Raw genomic sequence first — 19,283 nt, 5'->3', positions numbered from 1 at the left:
ACAAAATGTTTGAAAAATTCTTTATATATTATATTTACATTTATTGCTGTAAATTATTAGCGGTGTGTTTGTAGATTGCTACGAATGCTAATTATTTTATTTTTTTATTTAAGTATATGTTATTATGAGTATACATATAAGTAAAACTGTTACATTATTAATGTAAGGCAATTATGCAATTGATTATGTAAATTTTATGAAATTTCGATTTCAGATTTGAATGATAAAAATTATGCTAATTAAAGTTACATATGTACATACATGCATTCGTTCGTTCATTAGTATTACTAAATATATTTCTTTTCATTCTTAAAACATTTTTTTCACGTTTGGTAAAATAAGCTTTCTATCGGATTACCTATCCTTAAAACAATTTAAGTAACAACAAACTCTCAAAACCAAACTTAGCTCAGAAAATCACGCGGTTGAGTGCACTCAAGATACGGTAGTAGAGATAGCTGTATGAAAAAGTTACGTATGCTGGACGATAAGTAGTTTCAAGTGACCTGACGGTATATTTCAGTACAATAACAGCAATACCAAAGCTACATAACAGTCTGGTTAATAACCATTCTCAACCAAATTAGTATTTACTTATTCCATTTAAAAACGTTGGAAAGATTAATAGAAATACATATAAGAAACATATTTACGCCAGAAAAACTGGCACTTTTGCAACATGCGTATTCTAAAGGAAAAATCACAGAAACAGCACTAAACTCGGTGCTTATCTGCAGGTACCAATTTCAACGCTGTGGGTTTCAACGATTTGTAGATCTGTCCAAAGAAGTACACATCAAGGAAAGTAAAAAAATTGTTATAAGATCTAGAACATAGTGGGGAGTACATTTAGGGCTTAAGCTGATGAAGCAATTAATATGAAACGCCATAAATGGTCGTATCGTGCGAACTAAACTAATGCTAGCACGAAAGAGTTATTACTGTTCATTAGAAAATATTCCAGCAGTTTTTACGGCATTAATAAAAACTTATCAGGCTAACAATATTGGATAAATCAAGCTAATTGGGACTAATTTTAGAGAGAAAGCTAACAAACTTAAACGCTAGCGTAAAGAAAGCAGCTACAGCACTTTCAGGATAATTGTACCCAAATGGGGGCTAAACTCATTATGAAATACGGTATATTGATATGGTGGTCAATATTGGAAAAGAAACACGCGATAAGGCTTATCAAAAGCATACAAAGAGTAGATAGTATATGCATCAGCTCATAAATCAAAGGTATTCTCCCTATTAGTGGTCTGTTAAATTCGGCCTGGTGGTTTCACCATCGGCCTTTCTATAGACCCAAGTGCGTCACACGTCACACCCACTCTATATACCTAGCTAATGCATTCGGAGAACCTCTATAGGTTTATTAGATGTTAATAAAGATAATTTTAGCGGACTAGTTAAGATTTAACTATAGAGGCTAATATTGAAATTTTTACTTTGAAAATAATCGTTAGCATGAAGTTTTACTTGCACTGATAGTTTTCACAGAATATATTTTGGAGACCCTATTTTATCGCAATTACAAGTACTGTGGTGTCATAAAATAAATAAACTTAGAAAATAAATATTTGAGAAATTATCATTTGGTAAGGATCATAAAAAATATTTTTACCAATTTTTGCGATTATATAAATAATATATATTAGGGTTTATATTTGGTGTAGCCAAATAGTACAAACATTTTTATAAGTAAAAATTATACAACTCCTCATAAAGTATCATATAATATTTATTACGATCCTTTTTTTCAATATTAATTAATGATATTTCTCTGCGATTGTCCGCCTGTTAACTAGATCTATAGAGTTTTTTTTTTCAAATTTTCTGAGTTTTTTTTTTGGGAAATTTTCCAAAAAAATCAAAAACGTAAATTACTGAGCTAAAACTCTGCTTATTATTTTATTGACGAACGTCAATTTTTATTTAGTTTTTGTTGTATGATGCTTGTCCAAATCTATTAAAACCTCATTCAATTACGGTATCAAGAAAAGTGGAGCAAAATTCACCGGAGAAAATTTAATTTTACCTCGGTGCACAATTTTACGTAGCGAAAGATGAAAATGCGAATGCATACCCATTTCTATTATGTGCCGTAAAGATAAGTGCGATATTTGTATGTATACATATTGTATGTCTTAAGTCGTATTTGCGCTGTTCAAATCGTGTGCTGAAAAGCAGCAGGAATATATATATCAGGATTGTAAAATGGCAATTTCAACAGTTGCCACACACACACACACACAACTCACATAAATAAATGCTAGTATTGAGCGCCTGTAAGCATGCTCATATATTCGTAAGACATACTCAATGGCCAAAAGCTGGTATGCATTTAGATCACTAAGCACTTCAGCGGCATACGACTCTCAACTTTATGCGCACACATTCAATTGGCAAAGTTCGATTTATTGTTGCCAATTTTTCTAGTGCCTCTTCATACACATGTAGGTACTGACAAAATATGAAAGGCACGCTGAAGACTATTCCATACAAATTTAACAGTGAATAAAAAGCGAAAAGTATTAAATTTTTAGCGTCCAGCTATAACCAAATGCAATGGCGGAGCTCAACTGCATACTTCTTCCCCTGCACTTCTGCTCACTTGAATGCTTCCAAAATTCTCAAAATTTAATATTACGCTTTCGACTATTTACTATTCCGGACTTTTTTACTTGACTTTGCCTTATTCCAAAATATAGTAAATGTTGAAACAGCAAATATCTTTGAAAATAAAGAATGATGAATATTCAATTCAAAATAAAAGTATAAAGTAAAAAAATAATTGAGATTTTTTTTTTGAAAAAAGGAATCAGTTGATTATTTTAATTATTTTTATAGCTCATAAATAAGATTTGAAATGATTTTGTCCCATTATAAATCAAATTTTCAGTATTTAAAAATATAAAAAACAAAAATCAAACAAATAGTTAGAGAATTTATTTTTTTCAACGGGATTGCTTATGAATATAATAACTAGAGAGATCCTAAACATTTCAATTAAGCTAAGCTTCAGTTATCGGCATAAAGTGTAGTTGGACTCAACTGAAGTTACTTTAGTACTAGTGCACGTGAATTAATTGTGACACATACGTTTTTGAGAAAAAAACGCGTTTGTGCGATTTTGAGATATTAGACTGTAGAATGTTTCATTCCCTGGTCTTGCCTGCTAATAATCTACAGCTATGAAGAAAAACTTGTCTAATATTAGTTAAAACCGAATTCATGTTTTCTCTTGGTGTAACGCGCTCACAAAACTGCTACACCACGACGGCCGCCAGCAATCCGTTTAAAAAAAGTAAATTTTCAACATTTTTCTGTATTTGCTATTCACCTTAAGCACTATACAAATATTGTTGCCTATCTTTTGGCGCGCAACATATTACCATAACATTTAAGTAATTTTGTTGAACATTTTGCATGCTATTTAATCATATTTGTGGTTGTATCTACAGTTAATAATAATCACATATATAGGTACAGAAATATAAATATTTAGCAAATCGTACAGTTATTTGTTATTAATTAGGTACTGAAAAATTTTATATTTTGTAAAGTTCAAGCTAACTTAGTCATAATTTATACAAGGTTTACAAAAAATACTTGTATTTTGTCTTTCTCTCTTTTCTCTCCAAAATGTTTTTTTTCCGTCATTTTGCATTTTTCTCTCTCTATTTCTTCTATTGTATAATAATTATAATAATAATAATATTTGCTCGATCGCTGTCGTCATCATCGTTGTTGTTGTCGTCGTAATTGTACATCGTGGTTGCATTATTAAAACAACAAAAAATATATACATATTATATATATTTAAAAACAAATCATTTACTTGCCGTTGACTTTCTTTATTTATAAAAATAATAAATGTCTAAAATTTTATGCATTTATATATTTGTTTTTGTTTTGTTTGTTCCCTTTCTCTTTTTCTCTCTGCTCTTCTCCTTTGCAGGCGGGTGAGTCAAATGGCCTATTCAAAAAGACCATCTCAAAATTGAGCACAGAATATCGTTTGCAATTCGTTTGGCCCAATGTCCGACGAATAAAGGGCATTGAGGCCGGCGATGCGGCGGATCACCCCAGAAAATCAATATCAATGGGGGCGCTCAAAGCTAACCAACAACAACAGCAACAGCAGCAAAAACTGCATCTCAGGCAACACCCACAACCGGCAATGCCAACAGTTCATAAAAAACGTACAACAAATCAGAAAGAAGGTGCGACAATATTCAATTGTCGCTAATAATTAATTCACTAATTACAAGTTAATGAATTTAACGTTTAATTAAAAGTAAAACGAAAATGTTTTCAATTATCTTAAATTAATTTACTAACAACTAACTAGAAGCGTTTAAATTTCAAATTGACTAATACACTTAAATAACTCGGCATTATCCAGTTAGTTAAAGTTACCACAAACTTTTTTCTATTTTTTTACTCAAATTAAACCAAGTTGTAACACTGGTGTGATGAAAATGGAAAAGTGCTTAAGTTAACTATAGCGTCCAAACTGATAAAAATTATAAAGATTCAAACTCTTGTTATTTTTCATATAAAAATGCTATTGTATTTCTAAAAATACCGATATTCAGGTATGCAATTTAAAATTTTGCACTCTAAAATTTTGAGTAACCGTGTTCTTTTTAGGTGATGATATGATATTTTTCTCATTAACATTTTATCCGATTTTATGCATTAAAAGCTTGATAAGATGAATACGCGAGAAGATTAAACAAATTTTTATTACTCGTATATTGACCGTAACCTGTACTTAGTTTCCACATTTAAACATAAAAAGTAGGTCCCAAGTGTTTGAGTTTTAATCTCGCAAACGCGAGATAATGAAGAAGGAAGTGCTGAGATGTGTTCACCACGTTTTTTTTAATACAGCTTTTGTAACTGGCGTTCAGTAAGATTCTCAACCTTACAGTACAACTAAGAAGAGTCTAGCCTTACTGCGCTGGCCACGTTCTTGTGGCTTTCAGAATAATAAGAAATATATTAATTTTCTATTGGTTCATCAGCTAAATGCGAATTGTATTCAAAATCACAAGAGTTTCCTTAAGTGATATTTCATTTTCAAAATTCACCCATATTGTGTTACAACTTGCTAAGTGACTCTAGTTACATTTAAACTGGAAATGAGTGGCAATAAAATTAAAACTTATATTGCAAAATTAAAAAAAAAAATCTTAAGTAGTAATTATTTGTTGTAAAATATATTTATTTAAAAATTTTTCTAGTAAAGCTTTTCGAAATAATTTTATAAAAACTTTTAAAGACTTTGCCGCTCTTAAAGCATTTACATTTTAATGTTCGCGCTGGTAGATTTAATTTTGGAAAAGAAACGTTGAAATTTTTTCAAGTTTTTTATGTACACGCTGTCGTAAATCTGTTGCTTCAAGTACAAAACGATAAAAAAAATGTACTGTAGTATATAAAATTAATATTCTTTCAACTAACAGAATATGCACGTTACTTATACTCACTTACGGTGCCTAAAAATATGCAAATAAATTGTAAAAACGGAACTTATTTTAAAAGCCCAAAGTATTGATGATTCAGAGCAAAATTTTTTGCATATTTTTGAGCAAACTTCCTTTGTACCTTAAGTGCATATTCTGTTAACATACTTCTACTATTATAACAAATATAAATATTTGTAGATTTTGAATAAGGCAAAAAACTTCACAACTCTACAAATATAATGTTTTTGAAAACTTGAAATCTTTTTGAGCGTTTATAAAATTTTAATAATTGACAAAATCATTTCTCTAAAACGTAATTTTTTTATATAAATAAATTTACATATAGCATACCTTTAGGGATTTTAATTGGTTAAACAATTTAAAAAGTATTTGTAGCGCACTTTTAGGGAGCTGTATTAGTATTAAAAGCATTTGTAGCATACCTTTAGGGAACTATACTAGTTTCTTATTAAAAAAATTGTTATTGATTTGAGAAATATTTCAAATACTTATCTGAGTGTGCTGTGGGTGATTATCCAAAATTCATGGCGAGAAAATACAAACTTTACGATTCCATAAGTGTCTCCTATAACGCAACAAAATGATTTTAACGTATCTATATTTGAAAAACTATATTTTTTCATAGTGAGAAACTGTACAATATCTTGGGTTGTATATGATTTTTGCTTTTTTAGATATGCTATAGACTTCCTCCTGCAGTAGCGATGCTATTTTTGTGAGGAGAAATTTGATGATGATTCAGCTAAGAAAAATGTTTAATTATTTTCGCTAGCAAAATTTACGGTTGCTTCTTTTAACTTGAGAAATATGTTCAAAACTTGAATGCAATAAGTCCTAATTAAATTTGAAACAAATAAATATAAAACGCCTCAAAAGGATTTATTTCTATTTCAAATATGTACATTTGTAGCGAACTGTGTAATTCAAAATAGTACTTTAGTTGTAATTAAAAGTATACCGGAATTTTACATTATAATTTATTTACATTTTCTCTTAGACATTTTAATATTTTCTAGCTTTGAACTATTATTTGCTAACTAATTTCTCTAACAAAAATCTATTAAACTGAATATACTGAAAAATATTGCCAATTTTACTAAAGAAAAATTCTCTATTACAAAAGTTTCCTTTTTTATATAGAACGAAATTAAAGTAATGCATTGTAATGCATTTGCTAAAAATATGCTTTTTCAAACATAAAATTTTGACAAAAAATGTAAGTTGAAACTTTCAAAATGAAAAGAATGACGTAAGTGTTGAAGTGTTAATATGAATACAATGAAATATTCTATATTATCTTATTTTTTGTTATTCACACAAATAATGTTGAAATTGTGTGTTCAATGAAAGGTGTAGAGTTTAGAAAATTCGTAGCAATACTAAATTAATTGACCGAATATGAAAATAATACTAACAAACTTAAAGCTCATAAACATGAATACTTTAAAAAAATTAAAAATGAGTTTCGCACAGAAATTTCATAAAATCTGGCATCTTTAAGCCATTTACTGTGATATGAAAATAATTTACTTCACTGCTACGGCTTTCAGTGAACACAATTTATGATTTATTTTCTTCTATAATATTATTTAAATGTAGCAGAAATCATAGCGTGAGCATGCCATTATACAAGAACAGTTATTAATTGTATGAAAATTGAGTTTTAGTGTACGGGTATGTAAAAGAATTAAGGAGTTTTTCATTTGTTTAGTTTTTCTTCGTGATTGTGAGGAAAGGCATGAAAATTAACTTCACATCCCTCATGTGATTCTGTTGTTTGTATATTTTGTCAACGGTATTTTGATTATTTTTATTAGTCATAGAAGAAAATACACAGTGTATTCAAAACTATTTATATTTTGTAAAAAGCTTGATATAGTTAGGTTCTAAAAGGAAAATTTCTTTGAGCTTAAAACAGCGACATTTGTTGTGAGAATGAAAATACTCTATCAAATCGGTTCCATCATTTTATTAAATTTAAACGAAAATCTCTATTTTCTAGGTATTCACCTAAACTCTAAAAGTATTTCGCATTTCCTAACGCCGAGTGGACAAAATAATGCAATTTCCTCCTCTTATTAGCTCTTTACTTGAACGTGAACCTTTCTTTGTTCAGAAAATCCTATATTACTTTTTTTTAAACCATCCGTAATCCATTTTACTTTTTCTAAACACCAAATCCTTAACGGCACATACAATTTTATGACCGAAACCTAATTTGATCGATAAGAGAGACAAAACCATGTCGAAATAATGCAAAGGCTAAACATAATATTTTCTTTTAAATATTCCGACTTATTATGCTAAAATTGCTGTCCTTAAACTCTTTGTGTATCCACATACTAATAAGTGCCGACAATTCCTAGCTGTATTGTTGAAACTAATAAGTATTCAAATATTGTGCTCAATGTTCATGTATTATATACATTTCGAATGCCTGTACTTGTACACAGAGTTAGATCACCTAAAAGGCATCACATGTAGACGAATGCAGCGAAGTCATGCGTGATATGGCCTAATAATTTGTTGATCGCAGGTACTCTTAGTACCTCCCAGCATTCTACTCGAATAACGTATACTTCTTTCTTGCACACTTAATTTTTATAAAGACAAACGAGAGAGCGTGGGTAACATTAATAAGTTGGAAAAGGACAAACAGAGAAGCGTCTTCATATTGCATACGATTGTTTTAGAGTTTGAGATTTCAACCTTTGATTTGAGGTGATAAAAGGGCAGAGTAATATTAAAACGTTTGATTATAGTATTAAAACACAATAAAGTTTGATGCATTTTATTTATTTATAAATTTAAATTATTGTAATATCATATGCAATGAATATAACTAGAGGATACACAGCGAAAATTTACTTATATAAGAAGTGAAATGTAAATACACAAGCAAAAGTGAGCGTTATCGTTTAGGAAAAATCTGCAAAAAAATTGTTTGAATTAATTTAGTTGATTTCTCAAGAAAAGAACTTATTTTTTAAACTTTAGCTTAGCTTTCTAATTTTTGCGTGAAATTGAGCTTTGAAATCCAAAATTTATGCTGCTTCTGCTGAGAAATATATTTGCTACTACAAAAAAATGCTGCTTATAATATAGTTTATTTTATTTTAAAGCAAAAATTCCAAAAAGTTTTAATTAACAGTAATATAACCAGATTTGCTGGTGAAAATAGTGACTGTGAAATAGAGCCAATGAAAGCTTTTGCCTAATTTCTTCTCAACGTACATTTATTAATTAATTTATTTTAAGATTACTATTTCTTTTGGAATTTATCTAACTGTAATATTCTCCTCAAATGACACTTGCTACATTTACTACATTAATTTATTCGTGTAATTCAATTCAACCTGATTTGTTCGATGAAATTTCGTTCTATATTAATGACATTCATCCACAGCGTACAAGCATACTAATACAAACAAACACATAACGTTTATACTAAACACAACATATATAAAATTTACATAAAGATTTACTCATACATATACACACACACTTACATTTACATGAAAACAATACTTTTGCTTATTTATTACTTATTTTGCAAACTTCAATGCTCCCCTAAAGCCCCCTTATTTCTAGAAAATATGTAGTTAAGCGAAAATAAAGTGAAACCTCTATCACATTCGCAACAGCTGCTGCACTACCCCCCCTAAAATTTCGATAAATATATATTTTTTAAATTCTATTTTGCTTGGTTTTCATTTCATGCCGCCCGATTTCATTTCACTGCTGCCTTTTCCTCAATAAAAAAGAAATTCTATTAATAAAATTTTTGATTTCCTTAATGCTTTTGTTGCATTGCTCGCTTTGGTTTTATCGCATTACATGCCGGTTTCGTTTAGCACAATTACTAAATATTTTCCTATTTAATGAATTTGTTTAGGTAATATGGTCCTGTTTGGCTAGTCCAACTTGCTGAATGTGTCTCTAGCTCAGCTGAAAAGTGGCTTTTTCGTAAAGGTTAATAGAACCGACATATTCAACTGTTTTACGTGATATTGCCTTAATTTTGATTTGGTGCCACTTCACTTCCGACCATTATCTGAAGGTTTATATAGTTAGGTATAAATACATATATATACATCAAAGTAGTGAGTCAATTATGACAATAAAACCCGATAACCAGTCGCTTGCAGCTGCTGCTATTTCTCGTACGTTCCAGCGCGCTTGAGAACCCTTTGCTAATTATAAAATAACTTGAAAAGTATAATATTTGTCGGATATATTTCAAATTTGCAGAAAATATTTAGAAATAGACACTTTAAGAACATGAAAGAAAAAACGAAGTCTGACTTCCCCTAACCCCTTAAAAGATACCTTTAACTTCAGAAAAGGTGACTAACCTTGTACTAGACTAGAAATGACAACTTTCACTATTTCAGACATTCTGTTGTCCAGCATTCTTTGATCTCCCTGGTCAACCTTCCGTAAAGAAGACCAGCTGAATCAATTATAAGGTTCAAGCCTTTCAAAAGTTAAAACAGTGATCTTCTTTGCGATATCTGCGCTCTAACACAGTGCCATGGCATCCAGAAAAATGTCTAGCCTATTTAGAAGATCGGCACCCATCTTAAGCATATTTTTACAAGCTTCAAAAAAAAAAGCTCTGCTAAATGCTTGGCTGTCTAAAAAGATGATCATGACCGCATTTATATTCGATTTAGTCCTACAACGTCGATATAATCAAGTCCCAGGCATGACCTAACCGCTAAAGTGAGTTTTGAACACGATCTTTTCGATTACAATTTTCTTACAACCACACGTACAGTCAGGAAACAATAGATTTACAGCACATTAGACCATATGCTACAGTATTTATCTCCATTTTCTCCATCTAACTAGAGACTTCGATTGCCTATGAGACATGGTCAATAATTATCCTCCTGGTATGTAGCCAGTGAGGTAACTTTCTCTTGACTGCTGAAGTTTTCTTATCCATAAACAAATTTTTGTCTTAATTGTCGTTTCTCAATATACACATAATAATAATTGTGTTCAAGGGTTAACTAAAAATATTTAGTAATAAAAACAAAAAAAAAAAGAAACGTGTAAAATATATTCTCTGTGCTCTCTATGTGCTAAACGAATTATCACTCTCTATTTTTTTCTCACAAGTATCACATTTTTATTAATTATTATTTTTGTTAGATTTTCATATTCGGATTTTTTTGTTGTAGTAATTTACTGTACAAACGATCAAAAGAAAAATATAGCAATTTATGACTTAAAACTTTTTATAACTTTTTCTGCTACATCATAAATTACCAATTATTATAAGAAAAATGCTGAATTATATGACTTTCTTGATAAACGAAAACAATACAAATGAAATGGAACGAAAATTAAATTTTTTATGTGCTTTCAGCTAAACTACATGAGTTGGAGCCGCTGGTTAGCGATGCAGAAGAAAGCAAACCACAAGAAAAGTATGCAAAAATAATTTACAAATTTTTATTTTTTGAATTTCTTTTAAGCACCCTTTTAGGCACATTTTAAACTTTTTGTTGTTGTTATTTTTTTTTCAATTTTCTTTCGAACTCATCCACTCACTAATAAATTGCAATTTGTTTCTTATTTCGAGTTCAAGTTTTCCATTCAGACAGCAAAGGATATATACAAATGTGTGTGTGTGTAGAATAAAAAATGACAGTAATAAATAGTATATTTTTCCATCCGCTATCCACTGCTTAAATATACAGGGTTCAACTTCTTTATTTCCGCCACATCTTACCCGAGATTGTGTTCCCCATCACCTTCATCATCATCACATAATATAACTGCCATTCATTCCGTTAAATTTTTCGCTCTTTATTTGCCATATATTCGTAGCATATGAAAACTTAAAATGATATTTTTCTCTTTTATATTCTTTTTCAACTTTGTCACATCTGCTGTGCATCCATTGCGATTTCCGACGCTTACATACATGTACACAAACAAATGTTTATGCCAACAACAACACCGTTACAATGCTACGTTCAAATATATCATGTGCCAACACAAAATTGCTACAACAAAAACGTACCAACCAATCACAAAACACCATCCACATGTCATTCCACTATTTTCAATCGTGGACACGGCATAAAACTATCAATTTTCACATTGCTTGCACACAAATGCGAAAAACGAAATGCAAACATCAAATGCAAATCACTTTAACGGTACCTCGCTTCACTAATAAAAAAAATAATATTTGCAAAAACAAATTGTATGCTTGATTGCACTCGATCGCCAACAACTACAAAAAAAAAAAAAAAAATTAAATGCATAATGTCCTACGAGCAGACAAGTGACCATTGTCGAGAAGGTCGAACGAAAAGCGACTATACGCCCATTCTCGCAAACATTCGACCAAGAACGCATCAATCACTTCATAACCAAGAAGGAGAATTTCGGCTTTGATGAGAACAAGGGCGGCGTTGGTGTGGACAATAAGCAACAGCAGCAGTCGGAACAGGAAGTGCTCTTGAATGGCACAGCACCGCCACGTTCGCAGCCGAATTTGGATTTGTGGTTCAAAGAAGTGGTCGAACTGCGTAAGAAGGCCGGCGAGTACAAGGTATGGTGCATTTGAGTATACCCGTATACGCATGTATAACCTCATATGGTATAAAAATGGTGCTTAGATAATTACAACTTTACATTGCAGTGCCGCGGTTGGGGCATAGAAATCGATCCGGAGCTGTATAAGAAGCAAAAGGACCTTTGGGAGCAGGTGTCTAAGCGCAGTTCACTGTCTGCCTTATCATTAGCATCTTCCGTGCATAGGTAATGTCACTATCTACAAAACGTACCTATCAACATATATATATATGCAAATATTTATTAATATATACCTATTATATATGTATGTGTACAACTTGCAGACCTATTACTAAGGAGGAGAAGGAGCAGGAGAATAATAAAAAATCCATACCATTAAGTAAAGCCACACAAAAAACTCGAGTTCCTGGTCATGCCCATTTGCTTGATAATAAAGATGAGATTTCCGCACTGCCAGCTCGCTTTAGCAATATACGTCATCATTTGGAGCGCACCACTGGTCCTGGTATACAATTTATAATTCATTTACATACATTTTCATAGTCATATAGTGTAACACTGCATACATACATATATACGATTTAGAAACAATTATTAACACACAAACAAACAAACTAGCTATACATCCACTACTAAGGCTATGCTGTTGCCAATATGTTTTCCTCAATATTCTAATAAAGTTCACTAAGCAACATGACTTAAGTATCTTATATACGGTCTACGGTCTAAAATAAAAGAATTTAAAATAATTGTTATCAATCAAACGACCATTTGCCTCAATATATCCATTCTGCAACTATATCAGCAAATTCATTTCTTCGCCACTTAAGGTATTGATACTACAGCCTCTTTCTTTTCTTGCTATCACCAGTTGATAGTGCAATCAATATTTTGACAGTTCTAGATGGTTGGATTGGCGATGAGCGCGCTGATAGTTATTTTTAATTCTTCTTGCCGGCCATATCTGCCAAACGAATTCACCTCAGATCCTTATCTAATCAAAAAATACATTCGTATATACAAATACATATATTGACCAATAATCCATTCTCAGATCTTTCTCAAGATTAAGCGTTTTATGAATATTGGAACAACAGTACAATTGGCCAGCTATATAACACTTTTTTAAATTTTCGCATATTTGATGAATTTGTTTGCTTTGATGATTCGGTGAAGGCGATAAGGCTTCTGTGTTTGAGTTGATACTATACATGTTTTATTTATAGAGCTCAGACGTTAGTTCGTAATTTATATTAAAAATGTATATATAAATATATTTTTTGCTGATATCTGGATACATCTGAGTAATATTCATGAGATTGCTACAAGGAGTTAGTGCTGTATGGCCCTTTTTTATATTCTGAACAGGGTATATTTAGTTTGCCATGATGTTTGTAAGGAAGTTTGTATAGCATAAGTGTACAGAAAAATGCTGAAAAGCTTAGGATTAATTTTTTACGCTATTCATTGCGTCGAGCTGATTCAATGAAGTCCGTCTGTTTGTCTGATTGTATATATGCGAGTAAGTCGCAGAATTTTTGAGATATCGATCTAAAACGTGCTTTCCACCACAGAAACTGCGCTTTTGTAGGAACTGATGATATCGCACCACTATAGCATATATGTAGCTGCCATATAAACATAGCGATCGAAATAATGTTCTTGTATGGAAAAAATTTTCAGTTGACACATTATCTTCATGATATTTAACACATATTATTGTTCAAAGCAGCGTGTAGGTGCCATACAACCTTCCTTATATGGTAAACGTTTTTATTTGACAAATTGTTTTTATCGAATTCGGGCACTGTTACCCGTCCAAAGCCAACACAAATCTCCTAACATATTGTTCAGATCGGACAAAAGCGTATAGCTGCCATTATATTATCCCTACTTTAACCAATTCTACATTCTGCTTGCTGTTGGGATTATTGTTGGGTATGCAAAATTTATTTAGTTCGCTACATATATTTCATATTACACTGTTAACAAAAAGTATCAAAAAATTAGTAAAATACAATTTTTAAACAAACAAGCTAACTTGTTTGTTTATCTCAATCATTTTTATTCATTTACACGGATAAAAAATTTACGCTTGCTCATGACATCAGCCAACAGCCATAGCGCTGTATCATGCGAGCTCGCATAATTCCACAGTTTACAAAAACAATATTAATCATTCCATTGCATTTCACTTAAGGATCCACTTAAGAAAGCAATACCAATGCGTTACCACTTCAAATTCGTTTGAAAGCTCCTGAAATGGCAGCAGGATAGTCTCATCTTTGCCGATTCGCTACTAATACCAATCTATTTTGTACACTTTTACAGATGTTGAGGAGGGTGCACTCCTGCCATCGCCCACACGCGAAAAGCTAATGCCGGCAATCACCAAACGTGAGTCCGAATCACAACGCGGCAGCCCCAAGAAGACGGCCGCCTCACGACATGGCTCACCACAAAAGGGCAGCCCACAAAAGGGCAGTCCCAAGAAGGTGATCAAAAGTAAGTACCAAACCTAGTAATCGAATCGTAAAATACAGCCGCACAAAATTTCACACCGAACAGCATGTGTGTGTGCGTGTTAGTGTAAATTCCTACCGTTTACCTATGAAAGCAATCAGCTGAAAATTGAATAATGTCATAGTGAAAGCGCAACGGTGAAAGTCCAAAATGTCACTAATTTGCTATACATGCACATGAATTTGTTGAGAATTAGTAAACACCATTTCCGTACACGAAATGCAAACACCGTGTTTCCCTTTTTCCAACACATACACAATTTTAAAATTATTATGAATTGAGAGTATTTCTTGAAATGTTTTTTTCTTTGAAATACTATATTGAACCTGAAAAATAAGTCGAAATTCTGTGGAAAAATTATGGCGTATTTCATTTGATTTTTTTTTACTCTTTTCAAATCCTCTTTATATTATTTTGCACTACTGACTTTTGTTTTACATTGCAATATTTGCCGTTTGCGTTGCGCAGCATTTGAAGTATTATATTTGAATTTAATTTTCTTACTCCTGAAATGTTTGCAATGCTAAGCATATATATATTTATTACAATGGAAATATGTTTATGTGCAATATTTTTAAAAATTTATGTTATGCTTGCTTATTTTACTTTAACTCGCACAACATTATAACCAATTTTATTATATACACACATACATACACATAGTTATTAGAAAAATGAAGTAATTTATGATATTAATACGAGCTGAATCATATCAAAAAAGTTTTAGCATAAAAGGAAGTCTAGCTGTTACATATAACAGGTTAGGTATTTAATTAGGATTGTATGCATTTTTGCTAGGCTATTATGATAAGTCTCATTGCAAACTATAGAATCTTAGTGAAAATTGAGCTTTTTGAATTTTAGTGAAATATGTTAACGTATTTTATGAAAGTACCTCTTTCGTATAATAAAAAATTATATAAACTTTTTAATTTCAAAAATCACCGAATCATGCATACTTTGCTTCTTCACTTAGCTAGCTTTATTGGCTAAATATATCTATTTTAAAATAAAATTTTTGTTAAATTAAATATAAAACAAATTCAAATAATATAATTTTAAATATATAAAATTGAAAAACTGATAGTTGGAAAAGTAATTTTTGTGGCATGTTGCCTTGAGGTTATTATGCTGCTGCTAACGAGTTAATCAAGTTTTATAAACACAAAACAGTTTTCAGAGTTGACTATTTAGAGATATGAAATTCGGTTGTAAGAAAAAAGTCTTATACCATTGTACTTTGTAAACATTGAATGCAAGTGGTAAGCTTATAAAATTTGAATTTAAACTAATTTGAGGTTAACAGAAGCAAGTTACATAGCAAATGTATGTGTATATGCACACAGTTTCCAGTAGAGTACGCACTACATGATCGCGGATTATAGATTAAACTTATTGCTTGCCATATTCTGTGCTAAATATTTTAAAATTCTAGTAAAAATATTCACTAACGTCAAAAAATTTAAAAAAGTTTAAAAAAGTACTTGCTGCGTATCAAAAGTTGTTAAAAGTTAGTTATTTTATTTCTTTAGCGGGAATTAATACCAAAATGAGTGGAATTATTTACTAAATACTATAATTTTTCATAACGGGTTCGTGTCTTAAGTCTTTTGTTTTCAAGTGTTCTAAGGCTGAGAGCATAGCAACGCGTCGAGTTAAATGTCGAAAAAGCCACGACATAGATAATATATATTACAATATTGCTCATGGTACAAAATAAGCGCAATTTAGTTAAAAAAATTTAAATATTGTATGAAATTATATTGCAAATGACTTTTATAGTGAAAGTTTAAAAATTACTACGTTTACTGAAAATTTGCTTAAAATGTACACAAAGTAATAAAAATCACTTTTTTTACAGCAATAAAATTTTTGTTGCATTCCAACGAGAAATAATTAAGAATGATGCTAAAATATAGCAGTAAGTAACATTAAATATTAACAATATATAATATAATATTAACAAATTTTGCATATAATATTACTTTCGGTTGCATCTTTTTGATGAAGTGGTTTTACAAAATATTATATTATTATAAAATTATTATACTATTACAAATTTCTATTGAATTGCGGGTAAAAGGAATCCATGCGAATAGTTTCCATATACAATTTTTGCTTTCTGGTGCGCTTTTGTAAGTACAGCTTTTCAAAATAGTTTTCTACTCAATAGTTTTCTATTCAAAATAGTTTTTTTCAATATTTATAAATCTAACTATGACTACAATATACTCAATAATATATTTTGCTCGTTAATTGCATTTACGGTGAATACATTTTGCGCCGCTATGCGCTCAGCCTAGGCAAACGGATGTTTGAATGATTAATGTTTACAATTAATATATCTTATTTTTTTAATTACCTAAATATTTAGTGAAAAAAATGGTAGCTAACAAATTTTAGGCAACAAGGAAGACTTAACTATTTTTTATTTATCTAGAATTTTGACGCATACACAGCTGCTAAGGAAATGTATGGTCTACATATGTGTAAATAACTAGTTGATATGTATGTATATAAAATTTCTAGGTATGAACATTTCTATAATAGTGTTCAAATGTTAGTTTCATTGCTAGCAAACCAACTAAAGTAGTGACTAGAAAATACTTTAGCTAAATTTACGTTCTTTACTATAGCAATATATATATATATATATATTTATGTGTGTGTGTATCACTGTCTCTGTCTATATTACTGAAATAACAACATCCCTACTCTCTCTGCTCTGTTGTCTATACTTTAAAACATATGTGTATAATATGAGTAACTGTAAATCTATATGTGCGTGTGTTTTTATCACAAAAACCACTAAAACACATTCACCGTGTCCATCAAATCACAAAAACTCGAACTCAACACCCAAAACAAAAAAAATATATATATACCAAAAATTTAATACAAAATACAGTCAATTTCGCAATTCTCATTTGCTAATTACAATAAAATAAAAAATTCCTCTATATCACAAATTTCATCAAAAAAAAAAAAAAATGAATACCAAAAAAAACAAACAACAATGATCATTATAAACTGTATCACAACGACCACAACAACAATAGCGCGTTCACAATCCGTTGGTCCGGCCGAGCATGTCTCGCCGAAACGTCAACTACGCTCTGCCAGTACAGCGCCTAGCGCCCGGCTAACGGCTAGCAAGAAGACACCTGCTGTAGCTCATCATGCGACAAGCGCTGGAACGACCGCAAGCAGAGCTGCCGTCGAACGTAAGCCACGCCCATGTAAGTAGACGTTGTTGTATAAAACAAAGCGTACAAAATTGCATTGTGAATTGCAGCGCATCAAAAAATGCCATACAATTCATATTACTGTTAATTGTTTACTTATGTTTATGATTTCTTGCGTTTCAATTTGTTTCTGGCAAATGTGATTCGATGTTTAATTAGAGTCAGTTATTGTAATTGTGCTATTTATTTACATTTAATTCTCATATTTTAAGTTGTTTTTTAATTTTTTTTTTGTTTTTGTTGTTAAAATATTTTAATTTCACTTTTTTGCTTCTCGTTCACTCATTTCATATTCATTGTTCATTGTTCATACTTCGTTTGTCACATTTCATGTTTCACTTCTAATTACAATTCATTTCATGTGTCATAATTTATTTCATTACCATTTCATTACATTCCCTGCGTATAGCTGATAGCGTATAGTATGCTAATTGCATAGTAGGTTTCGTTAATGGTCCTAAAATACATTCACACATTCGCCGTTTATGTTTTGGAAATATTTGAGAACCATTGTTAGCGTGTGAATTATATGTAAGTTAGTTGTTATTGCTAGCAAAATGTTATAGAAAACAAAAATTATAATTAAATTATGCATAACGTGATTATCCCCTATACTTTTGCTAGTTTAGTGCGTACTTAGTTGATAATAGCGGTTTATAGGTTATGAAACTCTTGTTATATTTTCAACTCTCTTTTGATATATATACCTATACTCGCTAGTTTTTTCGAACTTCACGTTCCAGCACAAAATATTCTACTAATTTGTATAAATATTGTAGAAATGCTGGAATTGCAACTAATTCTGATAATCGTTCGTTGTTTGTATAAGTATAAAAAATAGTGTGTATTTTAGTATATTATTTCGTTCATTGAGTTCTTTAACTACATAATTGTCTATGTATTGAAAGAATTTCGATAAAACACCTAAACATTTTTCGTTTGAAGTTTGATTTCTTACGACTTTTACCTACACCACTATCTCAACTTTCAGCATGTCAAAAATATAGTTGAATCATTATCGATCTACAATCAGAATATGTTAAAATGCATATTGTTATTTTTGTAATTTTTTGTGTCTATTAAATATACAAAAAAGTTTTAAAATGTTACTATTAATTTTACTGGAACGAAGTTAGTGCCGCAGTTTTCTACAAAAAAAAAAAAAAATTATTTATTTTAATGCTCGTGAAAGTATTATGATCGTCATGATGTAATCGTTTTTGAAAATAAGCGATGTGATTGTCTATAATTTTAAGCATTTAGGATTAATAACTGATGAACACAAAAGAAAAAGCGTTAACTTCAGTTGTACCAAAGCTAGAACACCCTTCGAAAATAAAGAAGTTTTTATAAAAGAACTTGATTTGGAACGTCCAGTTTGTATGGAAGCTGTATATATTTTTCAAATATTGTAGCGTTTTCTTGTTATCATAGCCGTGTCAAGCTTTGTGAAGAG

The 19,283-nt window shown here is 30.6% G+C and overlaps 1 protein-coding gene across 3 annotated transcripts in view; it reads left to right on the top strand.

Moving 5' to 3' along the window:
- The window catches only part of LOC106619406 (uncharacterized), a 65,887-nt gene that overhangs the window by 39,456 nt on the left and 7,148 nt on the right, over positions 1-19,283 (top strand). For 2 of the 3 annotated variants that reach the window (XM_070109481.1, XM_070109476.1), the window contains exons 7-13: positions 3,965-4,229; positions 10,879-10,939; positions 11,802-12,075; positions 12,166-12,284; positions 12,383-12,564; positions 14,391-14,564; positions 17,642-17,821. In XM_070109481.1, coding sequence (XP_069965582.1) covers positions 3,965-4,229; positions 10,879-10,939; positions 11,802-12,075; positions 12,166-12,284; positions 12,383-12,564; positions 14,391-14,564; positions 17,642-17,821 — 1,255 coding nt within the window. The remainder of the gene's footprint in view (positions 1-3,964; positions 4,230-10,878; positions 10,940-11,801; positions 12,076-12,165; positions 12,285-12,382; positions 12,565-14,390; positions 14,565-17,641; positions 17,822-19,283) is intronic. The other variant, XM_070109482.1, reaches the window with a different exon arrangement.

Source organism: Bactrocera oleae, chromosome 2, assembly GCF_042242935.1.
Source record: "Bactrocera oleae isolate idBacOlea1 chromosome 2, idBacOlea1, whole genome shotgun sequence".
Taxonomy (NCBI): domain Eukaryota; kingdom Metazoa; phylum Arthropoda; class Insecta; order Diptera; family Tephritidae; genus Bactrocera; species Bactrocera oleae.
This window is presented reverse-complemented; position numbering and strand designations above follow the sequence as displayed.